Genomic DNA, 24,522 nt, shown 5'->3' on the forward strand with positions numbered 1-24,522 from the left:
CCGGTCGAGGATGGCATGTCTGCGTGGCGCACCCAGGCCTTGGATCTGAAATAGAAGCAAAACAAAACTCATGCGTGATGACATGGCAAATTCCCAAATAATTATCCAATTCTGGAAAAGATTTGTCTGTTTGCCAAAGACATTACGACTGAAAGTAAACCGCAGTGTTAAATGAGGCACACGCGTTTCTGATGAATGCCAATATGCAAAATAAGTATGAAAATGGGGCAAGTTACGCACTAACTGTCGTAACATTATCAAATTATTTATAGGAAATTTCACGCCAGCGCGACAGATGGCGCGAATGTAAGTATGCTGGGTTAACGCGCCCGGCAGTTTTCCACGCTACAGTTGGCATGTTTCACACTCTTGACCCTAAAAGCAACGCAAATAATAAAACACACTTCGCAAACTTGTTTTTCTTGTTCGACTTACCCACAAAAGCAGGTGATGCCTCCGCTAAACACCACAACAGCTGAAGCATAAAGAAAATGCGAAGTCCAAACATTTCGAAGAAAAACTGTTTTTAGTCTTCTTTTCAACTTGTCGAATTTTTTTTACGCGATGCAGACAGTGAGAAATTCAGCGTTGATGCGAAGAGCCCACGGTATGTGTTTGTTACCGCTCACCGCTCACTTTCAGGCCAACTGACCACTCGCTCTGTTTCTGACGGTATTTAAAAAACACATTACTGTGAAATCTCGCTTGACGCAGACTACACACGACAGCGAGGCTCGCCTGACAGGATGTAAACACCGATCACGTGGGGTTTTGACTTATCGAGGTCGTTGGACGACATCTTTTCGTTAGACAAAGACATTCCTACAGCAGATCGCTTAAAAACACTTAGACAATAAATGGCTTATGTGACGATGGTACTTTTCTTCCATTCTTGCGAGACACTTTTATTGATCAGAACGACCCTATCATTGAGGAAGTGATCTATTGTTTTGCTAATTAGTGTAATAGGGGGAAGCTACACGAGGAAGACCTTCAATTGTTGTAGGATTTTCTTGTTGACAGATAGCGGACTCACAGGTTGAACTCAACAGCGTGCACGCCACGGGACCTTTATTCAAAAGAGATGTAATGTGGTACTTGCGTACTTCTATATTTTGTAACGCTGTTTGTACGGTTGAGACAACTTTACCTAGTTTATCACCAGTGTATGTTGACGGGGTAACCCAGGGTGTCGAATGGGGTCAAAGTTTACACGCAAGTACCACTTTACGCTAACTGTGCCCCACTGCTGTCAGCAATCGAACTTGCGGTTCGCCGGATCTACCTCGGCGAACAACAAACTGAAACGTGAATCATTGAAGCTTAAACTGATTACGGGGGCGTTGTCTTGCTTGTTGTTGTTTTTCTCGCCAAACGCCGTAAAATCGTCCGCATGAGAAGTGCTACTCAACTTGATGGACACATGGCCAGCCCAATTACGCCAAGTGACAGCGATTCATGGCGTATCAACCTGATTGAACAGTCAATCATTCTGGTGAATCCGTCTAGCGTACAGTGACCAGTCCCGTGACCTGAATCCCCTCCTGTCACCATCTACACTTCACCAAAGGTAAAAAAAAACACAAGCGCATCACATTCATGAATGACCGCCGACCAAAAGAGTAAAAAATCACCCTCCTTATGATTTTTTCTTCTTAATGATTGAAATACATGTCATATGTTTATCGCCCAGTCTCACGAGTACAATCCCTGCACATGTTTTGAAATCAGCTGCTTGCACATGGGCGAGCTCCTAGAAAGCGTGAAAGTTAGACTGAAGATTGGCAAGGTCACCGAGGTGTCACGCTCTACTTCAATAGTAGAGCAAATGATCAAGTTCTGGTGTTTAACTCTTCAAGACTACTTTGTCGGCGTTTAGTGCCTCTCAGCTGCAGATGTATTCCCTCCCGACATACGTGATACTCGCAGCAAGTAACAGTCATTGAACTAGATTCATCGTTCAAGCAATTGCCTGCCTGCGTAGACAGTAGAGAAACCGTAACGGTTTCTCCATGCCATGTTGCCGTTTGCCTTGTACGTGGCAAACATCAAGGATCAGTACACAACACAGCCATTTGACAGTGTGTCCATTAAATCGCTACATAGATGATCGGGTCCGTGGTCCATTCGAATAAAGTTGTTTATTTTTGCTTTTTCTTCATTGCAAAACCGCCCAAAAGAGTCGCCTACCCTCTGAAAGGATGGCATTTGCGATCAGAAACCGACAACTGATAAGCTCACCGACAGAGGGCCACTTGCACAAAGTTTGCATGTTTTCCCCAATTTAAAGAACAGAGAGACAAACAAGAAGAAGGTATGACGATCCCACGCCTGCGCCGTCAGGGTTGTCATCAGACGACGTATGGCATGGATTACTAACATCAGTCCGACTCCACAAAATTATACAACTATGCGAAGGGTCATAGAGACGCGAAGTAACTGAATTTCCAAGGCTCGATGGATGGCTAAAGTTTCACCGCCGGGCGAAAATGCCTCGAACTCCACACCCAACCTTATAATTGGATTGTTCTAGTTCAGCGCATACTACAAGAGTAACTTATAAACAATTTACAACATCACTCTATACACAGTGTAATCCTTGTTAACTTTCGACAACGTTGTTTACACTTTCTCGCCTCGCACGTTCTGCCCACTTGCCCAGTCGACCTTGACACTTCCATAATTCAAACCATCACAGGTGGATTTATCACTGTTCGTGTTACTCATTTCTAGTATTACAAGTGATAAATGTTTTCCTTTAAGACTTCCAAGGTAAATAACATGTGCTCTTGGTAATCAACAGTGCGGACAAGCGCCCAAGAAGCCGTAACATGCAAACAGCGTCAGCAGTGCGCCGCCAGCGGTCAATAGCTAAAATAATCCATGGGACAATTCACAGTCCCCGTGGTGGAGGGACTGTAGACAAATATAGGCAAATTCAGGTCATTTCGAAAGCCGATAGTCGTGAAGTCTTTGCATGCATTGCTACTTTTTTATTGAATCAGTGAATACGTGCCTTATGATCTATAACAAACAGACCGTCCATATCACGAAAGGGGACACAAAAACAAACCCCAGAAAAACAAGTAAACAATGCAATTTAATTCAATAAAATCGATCTCTCAGTCTTCATTGTCGGTATTTAGGTAAGGGAGACACAAAGTTATTGTTCTCTCCTGACATAGTCATTATACATGATGTTATTGTCTCCGGCCAACTGATTTATTGAAGAAAACTGGAGGATTCTCTTATCTCGTGGTTCAGTGAATGATCAAAAAGGTAAAACAGTTTCAAGCCAAAGAAAAGGTATGACTCAATGAAAGTAGCAAATCGATCGATACACTCTCCCCTACCAATCATACCTAGCCTTACATCTACACTTTAAATAGTTTAGGGTATTCCATTGGCTGTTCTCGTAGCTTTCGAGAATTGTCGCTTTACATAAATTTTTCAGAAATTGTTCCACAAAAAATGTGATTCAAAATCCGGTGACGTCGATCGCATACAGTCTTCCGATGAAATGCAAGAAAGAGGACAATAAAAGTATTGAAGTTTTTTTCAGATAAACCCGTCCGTTGTGTACGCAAGAGGGCGGTCATGGACAAACATTTTGTTTACTTGAAAAGCGCTCTTCTCATGAACTGACGTGGTAGCTATTATGATCTGGACAAAACATCGACAATGGTCAGAGAGTGGTTTGAAAAGCAACGGTACTCGATATACGTTTTATTCACGAGAACGGTCACTTCCCGACGAAAGCAGTACTTGAAATCGTTTTTATAAAGCGATCTATGGTTTCACCGATCAGCGCATTGGCAGCAAATATTTATAATCCCAAATCAGCTTACGGTGAGGTCAGTCATAACGTGACTTCCACAAACTCGAGGATCGACTTTCGAGTTTTAGCACCCGTTACCCGCCGTGCCACAGGTAAGATCTTGAAACGATGTGTACTGTTATGAGATATACTTTCGAAGGTTTTAAAAAAAGAGTCGCGACCGTTGCGGAACGTGAAGTGTTTGAGACTACAAAGGGGGCACCCAATCAAGTTGCTGTAAATGCCAAAGTATATAACAATTGTTTTACAGCTTGGCGTGTAGAATTAAATTAAAAGACCAGTGTTTGGGTTACATGAAGTGTTGCATATTACCAGTCGCTCGCCGATTTGTGGTTATCACACGATGAAATCAGTAAACGAAAATGTAACTCGTTTCTGGTTTGAGTGAAATGGATACTCGATGTCTATCTATCAGACGTGGCCTACTTCGAGACAGCGACGAATATAAGAAATCTCGGTACTGTAGAGTTAATCAGGCGACGCAGCAAATGTTTTTTCGGGCAAGAGCCAAGGCTATTTGTGTTTCCAGTAGCGACTGGGAATGCTGATGTCTCGCGTTAATTGGCTTGGGGTTCAATTCAGCGCCATCGATTATAACCGTGCAACTCGCCTCTTCATATATAGTACACATGCACAAAGTACGAATGGAATTCGGGCCTGCCAATGAAGTACACCAAGTTTTCGCCTTAGCTGTATAAACATGTCACGATGCGGGAAAGAAACAATACTTGCAGCTGAGTTTAATATCGTCGGTACAGGAAACTTTCAAAATGGGGCGATTGTTAAAAGTATTTTTAAACGCCTACTCAACTTTGCTGAGTCAAACTAATAATCAGCGTGTTCACAGTATGATTAAAAGCGGGTCAAGCACTTTTGATTAACGTTCCCATGTGATTTTGTATAATAATTTTAAAAGTAATTCCCGAGCGTTACTAGATTGTAACCTGCAAGACTTGAATACACATGTGTATAATTATTAACCACCACGCTTCACGATATTATCTATCTATCTATCTATCTATCTATCTATCTATCTATCTATCTATCTATCTATCTATCTATCTATCTATCTATCTATCTATCTATCTATCTATCTATCTGTCTGTCTGTCTGTCTGTCTGTCTGTCTGTCTGTCTATCTTTCTATCTATCTATCTTTCTATCTATCTATCTATCTATCTATCTATCTATCTATCTATCTATCTATCTATCTATCTATCTATCTATCTATCTATCTATCTATCTATCTATCCATCTTTCTATCTTCTATCTATCTATCTTTCTATCTTATCTATCTATCTATCTATCTATCTATCTATCTATATATCTATCTATCTATCTATCTATCTATCTACATACATGGATACATACTAAGATACATAGATCCATACATAGATACACATATAGTTAGATACAGAGAGAGAGAGAGACAGAGAGAGAGAGAGAGAGAGAGAGAGAGAGAGTTTGAAGGGAACTAGGGTTGTTTTGATATAGGTGTAGTAGTACTGGTCCGTTTCGCGTAAGCAGAATTTACAGTCATCATATACCATTGCCAAGTAAGCGAGAACATGTAAGTTCTACTTACACGAACTGACGTCTTGAAAACAACCCTAGTTTCCTTCAACTCTTTATTATTATGCTCTGGGCCCACATCATCGATGTCTATAGCGTTAATTGGCAGTACTTGCAGTATATATATATATATATATATATATATATATATATATATATATATATATATATATATATATATATATATATATCTGGAAAGTACACTGTGATTAATTGACATTCATTTGTCTGATAAATTGGTCAGGGGTGTTTGAGAAAACCACCTAAGCCGTACCACACGCTCCCAAAGACGTGACTCCGATTGTTGACGTCATTATCTGTAGTCAGGAAACTTGAAAATGAATGAATATCGGATTGAATTTCCAAAGCTCCGTGCTCTACAAACGAGCAGGAGCGCGGTTACACAAGCACTGTCACCGATGACCCTTGTCATCAGGCTGACAAGTTGTTTTTTTCGCAACTGAGACGGTCAGACGACATGTGGTACTACGGAAAAATTATTGCGACCAATCACAGTCGTTTGGTGGGCTATTCAGCTCTGGGACTATTCGCCCCATAGACGAGTGTACAGAAGCGAGAAACACCTCTCGCTTCTGTACACTCGTCTATGGGCGAATAGTCCCAGAGCTGAATATCCCACCAAACGACTGTGCAACCAATTCACCTGAGTAGAAGAACAACCAGTTAATAGAGAGGTGTCGTCTTACACGGGAAGGAATCGTGTCATGCCAACCGCGCTGTAAGTCACTCAGCCACCCACGCCACGCACGCGTACGGCACTGTATGAAATCAACATGATGATGTCACTGACCCAATAGGAATCGACCTATTTGTCGCTCTCAAGCCGCCCTAACACGGTGGCAACCGCAACCAATACAATTTATGATTCAAACAGTCTGTTGATCTTTGAGACTGTCACAATACAACTGTAAAGAATTCGAAGACGGTTAAATTTCTTCAGCTGAAAAGCCGATGGTCATATATTTGTCAGACAGACGTTGAATTTATATTTACTCGCGAAATACCAGAGTCAATGACTAGGCCCAGAACTTTTCTTGTCTGGAGACATTGCCTTTGTGACGGTCTAGCTGTAATGTTACAAGAAAAACCAGTGGCGGGGAACGGGATCCGATTAAGACGTCGGTTAAAACTTTGACCAGACAATGTAAGATGTACATCATCAAACGCTACTTGCACAGTTGCCAGGACAGTTGTGCGATTTGTGTGCCCGTAAAAATTCTGGAAACCTTCAAACTTCAAGTAGGGGAAAAAACTTCTTTCATGTCCGTGAAAGAAGTCAAATTCTTCCCCGCTTGTACACGTTACCTATATCTATTACAATGTTGTATCATTTTAGTTTGAATAACTTTACTAGTAAGATACTGACAGTAAAAGTCAAAACGCAAGGTGAACATGTTGAAAATCAATCTTGATGTGAACCAACTCCAAAGAGTCTTCACTTACAGACGGGTGAGGTGCCAGTGTCACAAGTTAAACGCCAGTCGGAATCCTTCACAGTTTTCGTCATTGATGGTTTTTTCACTAAAATGCACAAATTTTGATAGTTGACTACACTGCATGGAAGTATTGGTCGAATGTCTTTCGTAATCGGGCAACTGTCCAGTAAAACTTTTTTCTAGCGAATTAATCCCGGCGACGTTTCCATGAGTCTTCTACCTTCATAGCTCCTTCGATCCCGTCTGTTGAATAGCAAATTCCTTCTGTTTTAATTTCTTATTTCCATCTAACTGTCTTGACTTACATAATTCGTTAGCCGTTATCGATGAGACAAAAAGGTTTGCACGGTAGAGTAGTGTATATACAAACTGCACCGTAATCGTTTTAAAGAAGTTTCCTTTGGATGTACCCATGTATTCAGTCATCTCAGTGATGCTTAATGTTGAGTTCATCATTATCACATCGTCGACGGGTACCACATTCGAACAAACGGTTCGATTTCATTTTCCACTTGAGCCAGACAATTTTTTCAAGCGCCACACGGCATTATGGCACAACTGCTCATTTGTTATAAAACTTCCTGGTTTCCACAATGTCTATGTCGCACAGCGAAAGAAGTTCCGAAACACCTTAAATTGATACATGACGGCTTGTTTCATCTTTTCCATGTGACCACTAGACCTCTCTCTGGCACATTTGCGGTAAGGTATTTCAAGCCTGAGGCTTAAACTAGATTCCGCATGCGCAGGACAGTGCAGAAAAGTTACAGCATCATTACTGTACATCATCAAGTGTTCAAATTCAACAGAGATTAATTTTACATTCCAATTTCAGGCCTGGGTGAATTTGGTTTGGGTTTAACAGAAATGGTGAAAACCTAATTCTCTCTGGTTATTCACCGGACCACGTGACAACTGTGAGGCTGTCCTAAAATAGAAGCAAACACGGTTGTTTCCTTTGGGCCAGCGTTCAGTGCTCCGCTAGGGCTGTGTAATACCGATGCTTTCTCACAAACATGGTTTGAACATGAAAACTTTGATCAATACCTGATTTGGGAACTCGCTGTTTGACATCCTTCGCTAAGAGCTTCTCGTATTCCAACAACTAATTTAATATATGTTATGGCATCGATCACAGCAAGTCTCATTGTCGCGGGCGTGCCCAGTTCGATATTATTAACGAGGCAATCTTAATAACAAATGGAGGCATCGATCATGACGCTGAGATAAGCGGGCGACTTATTGTTCGAATGTGAGAAGCTACCTGCCAGTTGCCTGGAAGTTATCGTGTTAATGAAAAACACTGAGCGGCAGATTTATTAAGCTTTTGTTACTCATAGCGTTGCAGTATCAAGAGCAATGGTAATAAAGTGTTGATAAACCCATTCCAAATATTATTCATATGGGACAAGGGGTAGTAAGGGCGGGCTTGTAAGAGTAGAGGATGCTACGACCCCTTCATTCAGTCGAATAAAATAAACAACCGACCCGGTCTTGCTTTTAATACTTCAATCAAGCTGACATGAACAAGAGGGAGTATTATCTCACTCCACACCTACTAAGACTGACTGACTGAGTCTCTCTCTCTCTCTCTCTCTCTCTTCTCTCTCTCTCTCTCTCTCTCTCTCTCTCTCTCTCTCTCTCTCTCTCTCTCCTCACGCCTTCTCAGGTTCATGCACGCGACCGATGCAAACGACTGGAATTGCTTGATCTGTAAATTACTGGGTCAAGACCAGTCTTCAAAAGCCACAGGGCCCGATTCACCACTCTCGTCGCGCCCTCTGGACTAACTACACAGCTATTTGCTGTATTTGCATTAAGTCAAGCTTGTCCACTTTCACGGGTACAAAGCCACTTCGTTTGGCACTTACGAGGTTGTTCAACATGGTGTGAATGTGAACGTCGCACGTCGGTTTAACTTTCTTGTGCGCTGACAGTTTTGACAGAAGTCAACCTGTAGGTAATTACGACAGTTACAGCTATGTACTTGACGGGCTTAGAAAGAACGGTCGCACACTTGAAAGAAAGCTGGCATAAAGCCATTTATTGTTTTCCCTTCTTTTATGAACTTGTTGTCTGATAACGGTCATTATTAATTCAGGCGTAGCTATAGGCTGTTGAAGTTTTCAGCCATGCAATCTGCCGATTCACTGCACCTATCTTACATGGCACGCTGTTGACTACTTGAATTTCAAAAGGAAAGTAGTAAATTAAACTGTGCAAGGTCGGTTGAGTCGAGTCGTTATACCTACCTCAAGAACAGTTCGTGTACGTTCAAGGCTATTTTATATGGCTTAATTGTGAATGTCCTAGAACGATTGCAGTCTATATGGCCAAGAAGAAATATTTGTTTCTAGGCCTTGACATTCAGAGAAGGTTATACAATGAAGTGATTTTTCCTGTGCCCACAGATTCCCCCATTGAGGGTAAATTACTCTCTCACCTTTTTAGCATTTTATGTGTCATGGAAATAAAGTACCTCGAGCATCGAGTGCACGAATTTTATTGAGTTGATACCGAAGCTGTGTGTTAGCCTTTGTTTGGAAAATCTCGAAGAGATCATAGCACGAGGACCAGAAACTAATCTTGGTAGATATTCAAGCACTCGGGTGCATATAAACAAAGACGAAGCAAACCGTAAAAGCATCGAAATGACGGTATACCACTGGGTTTTTAGCAGAGTTGAAGACTTTTAGGATCAATGAAGTCTGTCGGCCATGTGGAAAACCGCAAAGATAGTATGTGTTGAGGGAAAATATTCCCAAGTTCCTTAAAATAAGTAGGTTTGATGCAGTACCCGGATATGGCGATACGCACACATTGACGACAATGATTACTTATTGAACTCCTTATTATAATTGACACATTTAATTAATTCAGACACTGCGTGTTATTGAACGGCAAAGTCGTGCCTTCTGTCACATAAAAATATGTACTTTTAAGCTTAAATAAAAATTTAAACTAAATGTGCTAGACTTCTTTCTCTTTCTCTATAAATCTGTCTATCAATCAGCCATTCTGTTTATGTTTGCCTCTGTCAGTCTCTGTGTCTGTTTGCCTCTCTCTGCCCCTCTCTCTGCCCCTCCCTCCCTCGCTCCTCCCCTCTATACACACGTCGTCACTGTAAGCAAGGACAGTCCAACCAAAGTTATGTAAACCGTACAACAAGTTCTTTTCTTTCTCCCCTGTGTCTAAATGTGTTTGTTCACAGTGTTCAGCTTTTCCAAGTGACCATGGGACCAGGAATTTTAAGTCTGTCACGTTTGCTTTTCTATAGGCCGTGTGGGGCTGAGTTTTGCTTATCTGGCCGCCAAAGCGGTATGCGTCTTTTGGAACTGATTTTAACCGTACATCTATAGTGTTGTTTAAATCCTGAATACCTCCCCTTCCGCAGCTAACCTTGGAACCGTCTGTTTTGTTTTGTATAGCTCTGCACACAAATGTCACCAGTTAAAAGAACGGCGATTCTAATGATTTCACACTGCAAAGCAACCTGTAAGGGGGCCTACACATAACATTTCTGCAGTCTTTCACCAGCCTTCACTCTTTGGTTAAGTCAAATATTAAAGCACATACATAAACTTTAATTCTTACATGGATGCACTTCGACAAAATAAATAATCATCTTCATACGTTACGATTAAAAGCCATATTTGTGAAGTCTTGTTGATATGTGTAAGTTTTACGTCGAAAGTACTTCAACGCCAGGTCACTAGACAAGATCACAACAAAGTTTAGGCAACGTCTGTCATTCGCGAAACCCCCACCTTTTACACTCACCATTATCATTTTTATTTCGGTTGTCTCCGTATGTTGGTTATTTGCAAACTGAATTGTATTAAACTCCTGCCGCTTGTCCTTATCCTTTCCCGCAGTGTGTGTGTGTGTGTGTGTGTGTGTGTGTGTGTGTGTGTGATATATATATATATATATGTACAACTCACAGACTCACAATATATACACACACACAATTTTTTGTCGTTCACATCTTAATTTACCAGTGAGTAAATGGTTGTAAATGGCCACATTCATTGGACCATGTTCTAGTAGGACTACAAATTAGTGATTATATTAGAATTTCCGTTTTACATAATTATTTGAGTTAATTAACGACACTCACAAAGCGGTTCTCGGGGAATGACGACATTGATTTACGTCAGTAACTCTTGATTGCGCCTTTGGTGTGTTCTATGCTGAGATGTGCAATGCCTGCACGTGAGAATTTGCTATGCAGCATCACTTTTCCCCATACGTTCCGTTCATGACGAAGTCAATAATGCAATGTGTCTTCGATATGGCTTTAAAGGATTTTTCAGTCAATCCTCCGATGCTCTTTAACTTTGACTTTAATCGCTAGTAATTTTTTTCAAAAGATAAAACAGAAATGTGGTACTGTTCAATAACAACTGTAACTTGAGAGACAGAGAAACACCATCCAAAAGCCGCCGATATATACTCATCAGCGATCTCAGTGAATGTCAGTTGCAGCATACTGCACAGTCATTCCAATATACCAACATGGTGTATTCCCTTCATAAATGTGCATGGTTTGGATCATGTATGTCTAACAAATTCAAAGACACAAAACAAACTAAATAACACAAGACAGAGAGGGCAATTCTCTCGCCTGGACTAGAAATCAAACATCATCAAAATCGAGCTCACGATCAAGGCCACCATCCAGTCCGAGGAGAGAAGACACATTGGATTGTGATGCTGTCGTGCGGCATTTCTTTCAGGTTGTCCGCACACACATCTCGGAATTTGGCGGGGAGGTCAAATTAGTACTTTTCTGAAAACGTCAACAAAGTTTTCGGGTGGATGGAAAGATCTGCTGAAATTGATTCACACAAAAATGAAAAACAAAACTCTCGTCTGCGCAAGTCTGTAGCACTGAGAACTGTGTTTACACATATGAGAGGGTCTCAACAGCGACGGCTGAAGAATTAAATACACTAAAATTAAAAACGACGGCCCAAGCGCAGAGCTCAATCGGATTCAATCGACCTAGTTTTTTACCGCTCGTAACACGTTGATTTCTAATTCTAGTAGATCCTTTGATGCATATGCTGATCAACAAGTAATTATAATGTGTGACACGGCTCAATTCATGTTCTTGACATGACACTTTTCCCATGGGATTACAACCATTACAATACATTGTAATTGCCCGGGCTAAAGATTGTTGAGGGATTCCCAAAGGGAAAGTGCAGCCCCCATAGCACTTCTGCTTGGCAGGCTTTTTGAAGTTCTATTTTTTGTGAAGAAAAGACTTTTGAAAAGAAAGCTCATGTGTGCAGTCAACAGCGTTGCGAGCCACCACTTTTCATTACAACATTGAGGCAATTTAAGGAAAAAATGCGGAGCTTCAGATATTATTTGAACAACTTGAAGTGTGTTAACATTATTCAGATCAAGCTGTGACCCCTGACACTGCTCAAGTGTCACGGATAGCCAATGAAATGTTGTTATGTAGAAAAATGAATCAGAGGCACTTTTGAACTACTTCAAAATGTACAAGAAAAACAAGCGACCAATGATGGCCTTTCACACATCGTTTCCTAAGACGACGGACGGTCTAACAGGAAGGTTAAGACTGCTCTAAACAGTTCCTGAGCAGACAGTTTTGCTACAAACAGTTTTGCCAATATGTTTGAAAGCGAGTGCGTGACAGATGGTATTTTGAAACTATCATAACTGTCAAAATTACAGAATGTTATCGTTTCTCTGATGTCTTGGAGCATTACTACTCCCTGCTCGGGCATTGAAATCTCCCAACGCTCGCCTTTGTTGGTCGATAGGGGGCGTGCTCACGAGCACGTCCATTCAATTGCATTTGACGGCAGCTAAGTAGCATTGTACAGTAGGCCGATGGTTACAAAGACAGTTTTCGTATCCACTCCTTAACTATGTCTAAGTTCATTGAATGAGTAAGCCGTTCAAAGTGGACGTGTCACTCGGTTGATCGCCAGCGGTATATCGATGCAATTTACGTTGTTTTTATCATCGATCGACGGTATACCGTGAACTACCCACTGGATTTCGCTGTAGCCGAGCGGACAACGGACGACTGCCGTGCGCAGTTCTTATGCCTGGTGGGTAAACACAGCCATCGGCGTGTATATGTAGTTGTTAGAGGTCTCGCTGGGCGGACAAGATTCAACTTGTCCGGGTTTTCGTCGTGTTGACTACGTCGTATATACTGTCCCCTGGTTTTCGTGGCAGTGCCCTGCAACAGCCTAGGAACTCGCAAAGCCAAGTATTTGTTTTGGTTTGTCGTTCAATCGATGAGATGCCAATATAGATTTGGTATATCCATGTTTCGATAACGGTATCAGTGTAAACTGTAGTTGTATCCAGGCGCATTGTAATGCAGAATAGGTACATGTGGCGATTACAAAAACAACCTGTTGATTGATCGAACACAAGAGGCTTGTCATGCTTGTGGCATATATTCTCTAATTACATTGTCATATCTGAAATTACCAAGATCTTCCCACATTTATTAGTCGTCTCTTGAACGTGAACATACCCAGAAAACAGACGGCAGGCTCGCACTGCGTCTTATCTCGGGTCGCCTGATTGGTTCAGTCGACATTGTATCTACGCGTTACCATGCAATGTTCAAGATTCCGTCCTGGCCTATCTGAGCGGCGATAATTTACTGACAGAGAGAACCTTCTACTATTGTGTTTCAGTCTTCCTTGGGGGTTGTGTTGACGAGACGAGGAGGTGACCCGCCATGGCGCTCCATATGTACGAGCGTGTGGTGAACTTGATTTCCAAGGAGCCCGACGAGCGGAAAGTCAGCGACATTGAATCGTTGCTCCAGTGGTTCTTGAACAAGAGCAACCTATTGAAGTCCTTACAAAAAGGTAGGTAGAGACAGAGAGATGTTGGCTTGAAATGGTCTACATCGTCGCCATGGTAGCCCTCTGTGTGTTTTTTTTTGTGTCATCTGAATTCAAGTGTACCATTGAGTTCAATTTTTGGGGGTTCTTGGGAACATACATGGTAGGCCCCTAAAGTTTTGCAATTAATCAGGTTGGATCAACAGCTATAGGTTCTCATACTCTCAATTTTGCGCATATTCATACCATGTCGTTGGGGATAGAGTCTGACCGACAGCGAACGAAACATGAAGTTTTAGGGCAGCAGTAAATATCTTAAGAACGCCCAAGATAGTGGGGCCGTGAACTATGACTACAAGAGGCCAAAGCTCCGCGCCAAATGCAAATATTCATAAAACAGGCTTATGAGATCAGACAATCAAACTTTTCTTTTCTCTAAGCTCACGACAGCGAGAAGAGATAAGACACGGAACTTTACGAGGATTAACTAAGCAGTGGCGATTAATTTTGAAATGTTTTAATTGAATGTCAACGTCAAAATCTGCCTCATTAGCTCTACTCGTATCCTAGACCGCATTTCAGTGTACCTGAGCACACTCGTAGTGTATTTTTTTTCGACGATTATTTTAAGCAGACGAGACACATATATTGGGCATTAGTAACATGTATATTTACATTTGAATAACAATAGTCCCGCGCTAGGAAGATTATAGAAAACCAGCTTTGTATACCCGCGGAGCTTACACATTCTAGCGTGATCAACTTTTCCCAAATGCCTGTCCTGTTTTGGGCATTTTTTGGAACGAGTCATTTTAGATTTAATCTACTCTATGGGCACGGCAGGACATTCCCCCAGAGGCCACATCAGCTTGCCCCAGCTCTTACGTCGAAAGAAAGGGCGCACTTCAATAATCATGCACGAACAAAGACAACTGTGTCCACCTTTGCACAAAGCCGGTGACTCTTCCACCCTCCCGGACTTTTCGAGCAATCTTCAGAAGGTAGAATTCAACATATAGCCCGGACCGCCGCGGGGTTATTTTCTCGATTTCGTCATAGAGTAAATCACGTTACTAATGGAAACGACGCGTTAACACCATTCAATATCGACAACCACCCACCAACCGTGCCTTTTCATGGGAAAATTTGACATAATTATCCCCAGAGCCTAATACATAATTGTCGCCCGAGTGTAGACGTCATCACGTGACCGCCTTCTTATCGTACAAAGCTATCTTCCAGCAAGGAGTCTGACATAACTGTTAATGCGTGTTTGTAACTGTGCTGACTTATTTGCTTACATACACCTGATACCTATGCAAAGATAACAACAGTCTTGACGGCTCTCGGCTACCGCAATACGTCCTTCATCATTCAACAACCTCTCGTTCAAAGGTTCCCGAAAAATATCATCCCTTGTTCCTTGTTATGATATATTTGGCCCATCTCAAGAATGGAGTATTCTAGTTGTGCAGTTGTACCGCAATTATTAAAGCTAACCGGTATCTTGGTTACACAAGTAGACTCTCCGTTGAAGGAAGATACATGAGCGGCCTGGGGGGACGCAAGCTCTCATCAGATACGACTTTGTGTTTGTACCAAGGGCGAAATGTGTATTTGCAGCGTTTTCGTTGGCAACGTGACGCATACTTCATCTCCTGTGTTGTGAGCGGGCGGGAGTTGACAGAGGTCAGGAGCGAGGCATGTCGTCAGCACAGAATGAAAGAAACCATCGGTCATCGATGGCACGAAATTTATGTTTCACACAACCCATCAAGCCTGCCCGTTCTTCTTTAAATTCGCGTTGCGGAGAAACAAGTAGACGCAAGGCAGCTTGGCTGTGATGGGTTTGCCATATCCCATTAAAATAAGAATGAGAGAAACGAGAGAAATGACGGGGAATGTTTAATTGCATTGGATAATCTATCGGCACAGATTTATATCGTTTATTCGTTCTTAGTGTACCTTGCATGGGAACCCTTGAACTGATCGTAGCCACTACTAGTACTGTTGACATCTCGTGCAGAACAAACACAGGAGACATTATAGGGTGGTAGGTGCGCCGCACGATCGGAACGCACTGGCGTCCCTCGGAATTACGGAAGTCGCCATTAATCAACGTGAACGCTCAGTTTACCGACGTTCAGAGATAGGCATTGGCCTCGCCTCCGATCCAGAGTCGCGCAACTAGTTTCAAAGTTGGCCGTGTGACTGCGAAGTCAAAGGTTAACCAAGGAGCAGCGTTGGCCGCCGCGTGCAATGTACACACCGACGCGAACGCAATCAAATGCTTTGCGTACAATGCTATCGTTCACTGTCCGATAATATGAGTCTTATCCTAGTTCAATATTGTGGTTCTTCATTTAGACGCTTGTTAGACACGTTTTGCTCCGCGGAAAGCAAAAGGACAAACGATCACTGAAGTACACACACTTGAAAAAGTGACAGTATTAACGGAGGATGTAGACGCCTCGCTGGGAAATAACGATAGGAAACTACGAAGACATGAATTAATTACTGAAAACTGACATGACAAAGCGACTTCGGTACCGATAAAACTTAGACTCACGGGATTTTTCCCCTCATTTTTAACTTCTTTTTGAATAGGCCTCCCGTTAACAAAAGTTCGATTTATATATCCGAATTCAGTGCAAGTTTATTCTAAACACCATGATCGTAGCCACTTCAGAATCTGTGTTCCATAAACATGGATACAAGAGCCACCTTCGACTGGGGACAATTGTTTCCCTCCAGGCTGTTCGATGTATTGGCCTGCAGGGGACATCACGTCAAAGCGACACTCGCCAATATATTATTACTCGTGATTAGATTTATAAAGGCAAATTTAATAAATATCCAATTAACTTGGAAGCCGTAATTTCCAACGGTGGTATTACGCTAATGTTCTCATGTTGTGTTGGCGTTGTTGTCATGCCAACGTGGTCACGCTAATGTATAAAATGGACCCACGGCTGTATAGCTACATAACTCAACACGAATGGGAAAAAATCTGTATCTGATTAAGATTAAATCCCTAACCGTGCCGTTTCTCTCTTCGTGTCCTTAGCACGTCAAAGAATGGTCTCACGACTTTCGGCTCGATTTAAAGTCCCCCTTTTTCGACCAGATATAACGTCGCTTTCACAATTTCATTACTTGAAAAAATACGACGCAAGTTAAAATGCTGATGATATACAAACAAGGGGCTTAATATAGACATACCGAAGTAGCGCAGGACAGTCTCCGTTCACCTTGTGTATAGATACATGCTGTGCGCATTAACGCTGTCTTAGCTACGCTAAAAGGACCAGGAGAAAATAAAAAGTCGCGGTTAAATCTAACGAGCCCATTTATTTCACTTTACATGGTTACCGACGATTCAACAAAGCCTAGTTGTTTATCTAGTGTCTATGATCACCTGTGCTCGACGTCGCGTCGTTCGCGCCGCTTATTTGCAGACTTTGAGGTGTCGCAATAAAACTGTTGTAAATCATTTTGGCCAACATTTGTTTTATTTTAATGTTTTAAAACATTTTCTCATTTGCGGTGTAATTGCATTCCTTTATTTCATGGCAAGTTTCATTAGCGATTGTCGTCCACGCGGGCGATTTATATCACTAATCTACGTCAATCAATGTTGTAGCTTTCTACCGACATCGCTAGGGTCTCTCTTCTATGTGTACATGGTGGTATTTCTACGAAGTCTTACCCTATGTGGTGTGATTTGCATTCATCAAAGTTTCTTCAGCGGCGCACTTTGATATGTTGCGAGACACAGCCTACAATGGAACCGAATAGTGTATTAAGGTAGTATGCGCCTCGAAAGTAAAAGACTAAACGTTTGCTCAAACCTTCCTCAAGGTATACTTCAACCCTTCTCTTTCAGAATCAAGAATAAAAATCAGGGGGGGGGGAGGAAGAAATCGTGCAAATTTTTGTACCAGAAAAACAAATTACCCAAGATTTACCGATATTTGAAATTCAAAATGGCCGCCAACCCTGTGTTAACTCTATGGAGAAAAACAAGTGGTAGATCAGAAAAGAATTGTAAAGGTTTGAGAGTCTGAATATCTGTCCCCGAGGCGCATTCTACGTTAACTGTATCACAAATGTTTTGGTAAATCCATATTTCCCTTTAAGAGATATTTACGTATCCTTGTCAATTCAAGTACAAGTTGACATATAAGTTATTTTTGTGTGTATTTCATTGATTGGCTATTTTCCCGCGAGAACAAAGACTATGCCGTAAATTTTCCACTTTAATTTCCCGGTCAAATTTAGATTTACGCTTTCACGTCAAGATACCGATCACATTGTCCCCGGGGAAATCATCAGCGGGCACCAAAGCACTAGAAGTTGGAGCAAAGCAAATGTGTGGTTAATGTGTTTATCAAAGGGGAATAATCAAATGCACGTTGAATGCAGCTGTAATGGAACGCTTTAATGGCACACATAGATACATAAAAATATAAAGTAATTAGCTTCAAGTTTATTCAGGCTACAAATAAATTGGAAAAATTGTTCAATTACGTTGATTTCTATAGCAAAATAACAGAGCTACCTTTTGTGTTTAAATTTCATATTGACAGGGTCACCGCGGCGAATCTTGGGTTACTTGGTGGGTCGCTTTAACAAAAAAAAAACAACTTCAAAAGTTGGAATTCGAAGTATTTTTAATTATTTTCTATTTCGGCTAAAATGTATTTTAGTGAGCTTTTTGTCACCGGCTCGACTTTGTAGAGAGCCAGAGGAATTATCTGTTTGCTCAGACCGTGTAATCAAAAGCTTTGAAATTTAAGGAACAGTTGCGGGAACAAGCCGATTAATTTTAGCTCTTTTACATTTTTCTGTAGCAACCATAATGTGTTTATTTGTCAGAACATTCAGGGTTAAACCTCTGTGCTCAATGTTAGGCGTTATTGTAGATACGCTAACTGAATACTCTGGGGTACAGGATGAATGCAGGCCGATATTTAAATTTTATGTGAATATATGCCTACGAAAATCTGTGGCCGCCAATCACGTACTGTATGAGCTTAACTATATCGCAAACTATATCCCTCAATTAACAATATCAAAATATTTTCCCATTCTCACATCGACAGCTTGTTACCCAGCTTTATAAATCGATCTCGGACAACGTTCCGCTATTGTTTGAAGTACTAAGTCCTCCGTTTGGTGTCAGATTTCTTTCAATATGACAATGTTGCTCCTTCTCGATGTCAATTTAGGATCAAAATAGCATGAAAGATGTGTAAGGTATAAAGTGTGCTTCGGGGACAGATATTCGAACTTTGAAGCTTTACGCAACTTTTGTTTGTCTACCACACGTTTGGGCTAATTTTTAAACTCATTGAGTAAATAAAAGTTTTCACCGGCTTATATCTGCAAATTAAAAAAACGTTTTTTTCCAAAACAATTAAGGTAGAACGCACCTCGGGGACAGAAATTCGGGCCTTCAAGTTTTATCAATTCTCTCCTGACCTACCAAAAGTGGGGACTCATTTGAAGCTCTTGACGAAAAAAAAGTTTTCACAGGCTTAGATTTTCGAAAATCGAAAATTTTATTTTTTCCCCCATAGAGTTAACACAGGGATGGCGGCCATTTTGAATTTCTAATATCGAGAAATCGCAAGTAAATTGTCTCTCTAGTACCAAAGTTTGCACGTGACCCCTGATTTTTATTCTTGCTTTTATAAGAGAATGGTCCAACGTTTCATTGAGGAAGGTTTGAGCAAAAGTTTAAGTCTTTCACTTTCGAGGTGCATATTACCTTAACATAGGGATGGAGGCCAATTTGAATTTCAACTCGGTAACTGTTGGGAAATTTGGATTTGATTTTGGTACCGAATTTTGCACGGTAACCCATAATGTTTATTATTAGTTTCGAAAGTAAATGGTTAAAGTATCCGTAAGGAAAGTTTTGACAAAAATCTTTAAACTTTGTGAGAGCGCACTACACCGTAAAAGGAAAACTTGTTTTCATCATGGATTGCTCTGTCGACATGCGATCAAACTTTTATGAAAGATACTCAGATTGGAATCACCTCTGTTTTTCATAATGGGTTGCTCTGTTACTACGGCGGGATGGCTTTCATAGTATGTAAGAGATCGAGTCCCCTTTAAAACGAAGTAGAAGCCTACAAGTCTTTTAAATGATAATCCAAATTTGGTGTGCAAAGAGACGCAGGCACGGAGTTAAGCACATTGGAGCGGAGTCAGCAATAGATGTCGCCTGATGCAGTACTGTAGTGATTACTTGCCGAGGTATCGATTCAGAGCAAAATTGAAGTCAGCAACCTGTCATAGGCAGCAGCTAATCTGAAACACTTGTTTTTGTTTTGTTTTGTTTTGTTTTGTTTTTGTAATAAACTATCACAGATGCCGTGCCTAGCCTATTTTCGTCGACGATCCTTTTCGACGGTAATTTTTATAGTGGACGTAATTTTACGTGTATTTGTATTTTCGATGCCCCCCCCCCAGCCCCGCGCGGTGCAAATCGTGGCGGAGCAATGATATATCTTTACATTTCTTGTCGTAATAATGACGCAAAACAGCTTACAACGTTTAAGGTGATATTTTCCCCGTGTAATTACTAAATATTTTATCGACTTCGAGGATGTCGTGGTCATGTAGCGTGACGGTAAATATCTAATGTGTTTCAAATGAAAGTAAAACATCGCATTCTAGTAGTTGTGCCTTGCATTTTAATTATGCGCTAAATAATAATGGTGTTTTGATTGCTCTGACCTCCTCAAGGTTTTGGTGATTACGGAGACAAAAAACCTGCGCTGTTTCCAAGGTATACAATTATACCTTGTGATTCTGTCATGCGTGGGGTTTTTTTTCTTCTTTAGTAATCGCTGTTTGACCTGTGACTCGGCTTATGCCCGTCGACCGCGTTGCGGGCCACCCATAGCAACACCACCACCACACGCACCGCAGCCGCCATGATACGAACTCGGACAGCAAAATACAGAGCAAAAAAAGAGCAAGCCGAACTCACGTGATCATCTAAACTAAGAGCCAGCCAACAACAAGGGCTTATTTTTAAGACGGGTTTTATGCAAAACTGCGGGGTAATAATCGAAGAATAATTTGAAGTAGAGAGCCCATAAAACGGGTTGTGTCCGGGGAGTTTTCGAGTGAAGGATTATAACTGTTCTTTTATGACCAAATTCCACCGACATTTGGGATTATAGTACGTAATCTGATTTAATCACTCAAATAAAACCACGGAGCAACATGATTTAGTCTGGTTCTACAACGAAGGATGAGGCCACGTCATTCGGACTCAGTTTCAATGTGCCCAACGCCCGTTAACCCGCGTACAAGACTGCAAAAGTCAGAAACGACACATCTCTGTTTCCAAGTAAATACAACGGCCGAGGCTCATCCTGATTGAAATTTTAAAAAGGGCAAATTTGACTCTCTCATTTACAGAGGCCGGACGCTCTTTGTTGAGGGTGTCTTGAAGATCGGTCAAAACCAAACAGAGAAGACAGCATTAACATAGTTGGCTGTTCAGCAAACACAGCCATAGCGACCGAGGCTTCATTCACCGGGGCCGATGCCCCTCTCCCTTGTCATTGTTGAGCGGATTCACAAAATCCCCGTTCACATTGTCCCCACTGTGTGCGGTTGCCACCTTTCGATGTTGATCTGTTTAGTGTTTATACAATCGGTGTAATGATAAGACCATGCCTTATTATCTCGCGATTTATTCTTCTAACGCTACCATATAAATAAGGTACCTTTGAAACGCGTCCTTCGTGATGTAGCATTTTTTGTTGCTACTCGTTTCTTAACCTCTGTCAATGAATTCACCATTCACGAAATAGTCCGAATAAACACGAGACACACCCTAGCGGGAACCGTTAACTCGGATCATTAATGTCTTTGTCGATCTTTTTTTCGGCCCATCCTTTTCATCGTCTTCGTTTTTTTATTTAAAGCGCGGCCATTTCACCACCACACAAGGTGTGACAGAGTCGTGTGGTTTGACAATTGCACAGAGGGACCGTGACAATTGGTATCCAAGAGCGTGAGGGGTCACGGATACCATGCAGTGTGGTCACATGATGGAACTGACACGCATATCAATAACGGGACAACTTAAGCTGCCGGGCCCATCTCACGTTATGATGTGCAGATTATCCCAGCAACAGATTTGTTGTTTAGTTAAAAATAAGCCTGTGTCGATTGATATTATAAGTTTGCAGCTCGTACAATCGTTTTGTCAATCGGAATAGAAACGAACGCAATGACCGGAAAAGTGCCATCTGTACAAAAATAATCCAGGGTATTGTTTGTTCCAATAGAAATATATAACGAGGTTTTTTTCTTATTTTTTAGAAAAAAATAATAATTGGTACCTACAGAGATCGCAAAATATTTCGAAATTGTTGCGAATAATGGAATTTTGAAATCGGAAAGCCCTTTGTTCGTAACCATAGGGCGTCATAAGTTAGAGAAAGCAACAGTTTGAAAGCGACAGTTTTCGTGATGAAGTCGTGTTTTAGATTTTCAGCAAATAACAAGAAAAAGCGTTTCAAGTTAAAAGGCTTTTGAACAAAACAAAAATTAGGTATTCACGTCGCGTGTCTCTTTATGGCAAATTGCAGTGAATTGGCGACAGACTGTGAAGCCAAGCAAGTCATATTCACAACTCGATGATCGATTTATAATGTTGACATCATAACTACATTAAAAGCTCAGGAACGTTGACCCAACCTCTAAGCTGTGAAAAAAAAACAAAGTACGCCCGCAAATTGTTGCTATTCATGCGATGAATCGTGTTCCAATAATGTTAGGCGCCGTCATTGGATTTTCTCAATACATCAATATTTGCCTCTTTCTGAGTCAATTTGATTATATTGTTTGCTCGGCGTCTTCTATTCACGGGAGTTAATGAGCGGTGTTACATTTTTTACAATAAAAAGCCCGCCTAATTCCTATGCTTTGAAAAGTACATTTATTGCTTTTTAGTGCTGCATTCAGAAATCAATGCCACGCTGTGCTCCCAAGCAATCCACTATTTGCGAATATTTGATATAAGTTCAATCACAATATAAAGCATATGCCTAATCATTCTAGTTGCACATTACAGAGATACATGCATTTGCATTGCTTGTCAGGGGAAAAATATTTAGTAACATACGCTTGCCTTTTAAACTCGCTTCATAGTCTACCTAGGTACATTTAGACGTTTTGTTTTCGTGTTATTAGATAGAAATAACAAAACTTTTTAAATTTCTGTCATATATATTTTAGCGTAGTGGCTCGACAATCATTGTCAATCTACCTAGTATCTATATCTATCATTGTATCTACCAACTATAGCTACTGATATATATATATATATATATATATATATATGTGTGTGTGTGTGTGTGTGTGTGTGTGTGTGTGTGTGTGTGTATATATATATATATATATATATATACATATATATTCTGTATGTCTGTCTACAAAAAAGTGTGTCCTGAAAGCTAAAGTAACAATGAACGTTCTTCTCTGGCTCTGAAATTGTTACATATGAATACATTTGGTACATACGCATGCATGCATACATACACACATACATACATACACACATTCAGCGACAGACAGGCAACCTGGCTTTGGTACACACTTTACATGTATCAACATGGAATTACAATTCATACTTATTGATTTACAATGACGCCAATTCATTGTTTTTAACGTATAGGTACAAATGCGACACAAGTAATGCAGTTTTTTTCAAGAACAGTTTTGTTAGCAGGCAAGGTCGTGTTTATTGTTGAAGTCCTTTCGAGTGGAGTCAATATGACTAATCGAGCAACCGTTATGTCGGAGAATGAGACATTACCACCGTCATCGCGGTTTGAACAGAGAGATGCCATATTTAGAGCACACTTCACATTTGTAGGCAAAGATTAATGTGGATTTTAAAATTGCATCGACAGCTACTTGTATCTGCGTCTGTGTCGTGTTTCAGCGACTGGGGCGTAGCCTGGAAACGCAAAACGCGCGCAAATTTACTTTTTAAGCAGTTTAAATACATTTCCATCTCCAAAAGGTGAAGGTGCGGCATTATCTGTTACAAGTCGTTGGATAATTTTTGTAAATATTTGACGTCGTTGCAATTTCGTCTCAATCTGTTGCATGTTACATGTGGTTTTCTTTGTAATCGAAGGCATCAAAACAGATATGAGGAGATTTACTTTCACGTCATAAATGTCCACGAAAAAATGAAAATTGGTCTTTGTCACGTTCGTCATAAATATTGACAAGTAAATGACAATACTATATGTGTTAGAGCCAAATGCAAAGCTGAAAAACTACCTTCGCATGCGATGACGAAGCAAAGACTTTACAAATAATTACTTTCAAGGTTGTTGTCAATACATGTATGTTGCCTAAATGCTGAGAATTTCAAGTAGGAAAATCCGGTGAAACTATAGCAAGCAAATAACAGCACAGTGGTTGACCTTCAAAGTAAAGACAACAAACAAACAAACAAATTCCGTTCGACGAACGGAAGTTTGTAAATCTGACGTGCTGGTGCACGCTGATCATAAAATCCATTCTGCCCATGTGAACACGTTGAAAATAGAAATTGAGTAATCTTGGAGGCGGAATCGCCCCGAATGAGGAGACCACAACAGTAATGGACCTAAAGATCCGATCGGATGTCAATTTCATAGACGACTGTGTTTTAATGAATTAATGGAAATTCTATTAAGCGAGTAAAAACGAGAAAATGATGACGAAACCAGAGCATTGGGATTGGATAATTCAGGTTTAATACAACTCGATGT

The 24,522-nt window shown here is 40.9% G+C and overlaps 2 protein-coding genes across 4 annotated transcripts in view; one reads left to right on the plus strand and one right to left on the minus strand.

Moving 5' to 3' along the window:
- The window catches only part of LOC139135162 (netrin-4-like), a 17,612-nt gene extending 16,890 nt beyond the window's left edge, over nt 1-722 (minus strand). Inside the window, exons 1-2 of the mRNA XM_070702423.1 lie at nt 436-722; nt 1-45 (exon numbers count right to left, since the gene is read on the minus strand). The exon at nt 1-45 is cut by the window's left edge and continues 115 nt beyond it. Of these exons, the coding sequence (XP_070558524.1) occupies nt 1-45; nt 436-508 (118 nt within the window). The 5' untranslated portion in view covers nt 509-722. The remainder of the gene's footprint in view (nt 46-435) is intronic.
- The window catches only part of LOC139135160 (titin homolog), a 48,244-nt gene that overhangs the window by 8,786 nt on the left and 14,936 nt on the right, over nt 1-24,522 (plus strand). Inside the window, exons 1-2 of one of the 3 annotated variants that reach the window (XM_070702421.1) lie at nt 3,675-3,930; nt 13,565-13,741. In XM_070702421.1, coding sequence (XP_070558522.1) covers nt 13,609-13,741 — 133 coding nt within the window. In that variant the 5' untranslated portion in view covers nt 3,675-3,930; nt 13,565-13,608. Of the gene's footprint in view, nt 1-3,674; nt 3,931-12,694; nt 12,962-13,564; nt 13,742-24,522 lie in introns of those variants that run through there. The other 2 variants (XM_070702420.1, XM_070702422.1) reach the window with 2 other exon arrangements.

This window comes from Ptychodera flava, chromosome 6 (assembly GCF_041260155.1).
Source record: "Ptychodera flava strain L36383 chromosome 6, AS_Pfla_20210202, whole genome shotgun sequence".
In the NCBI taxonomy this organism is placed as follows: domain Eukaryota; kingdom Metazoa; phylum Hemichordata; class Enteropneusta; family Ptychoderidae; genus Ptychodera; species Ptychodera flava.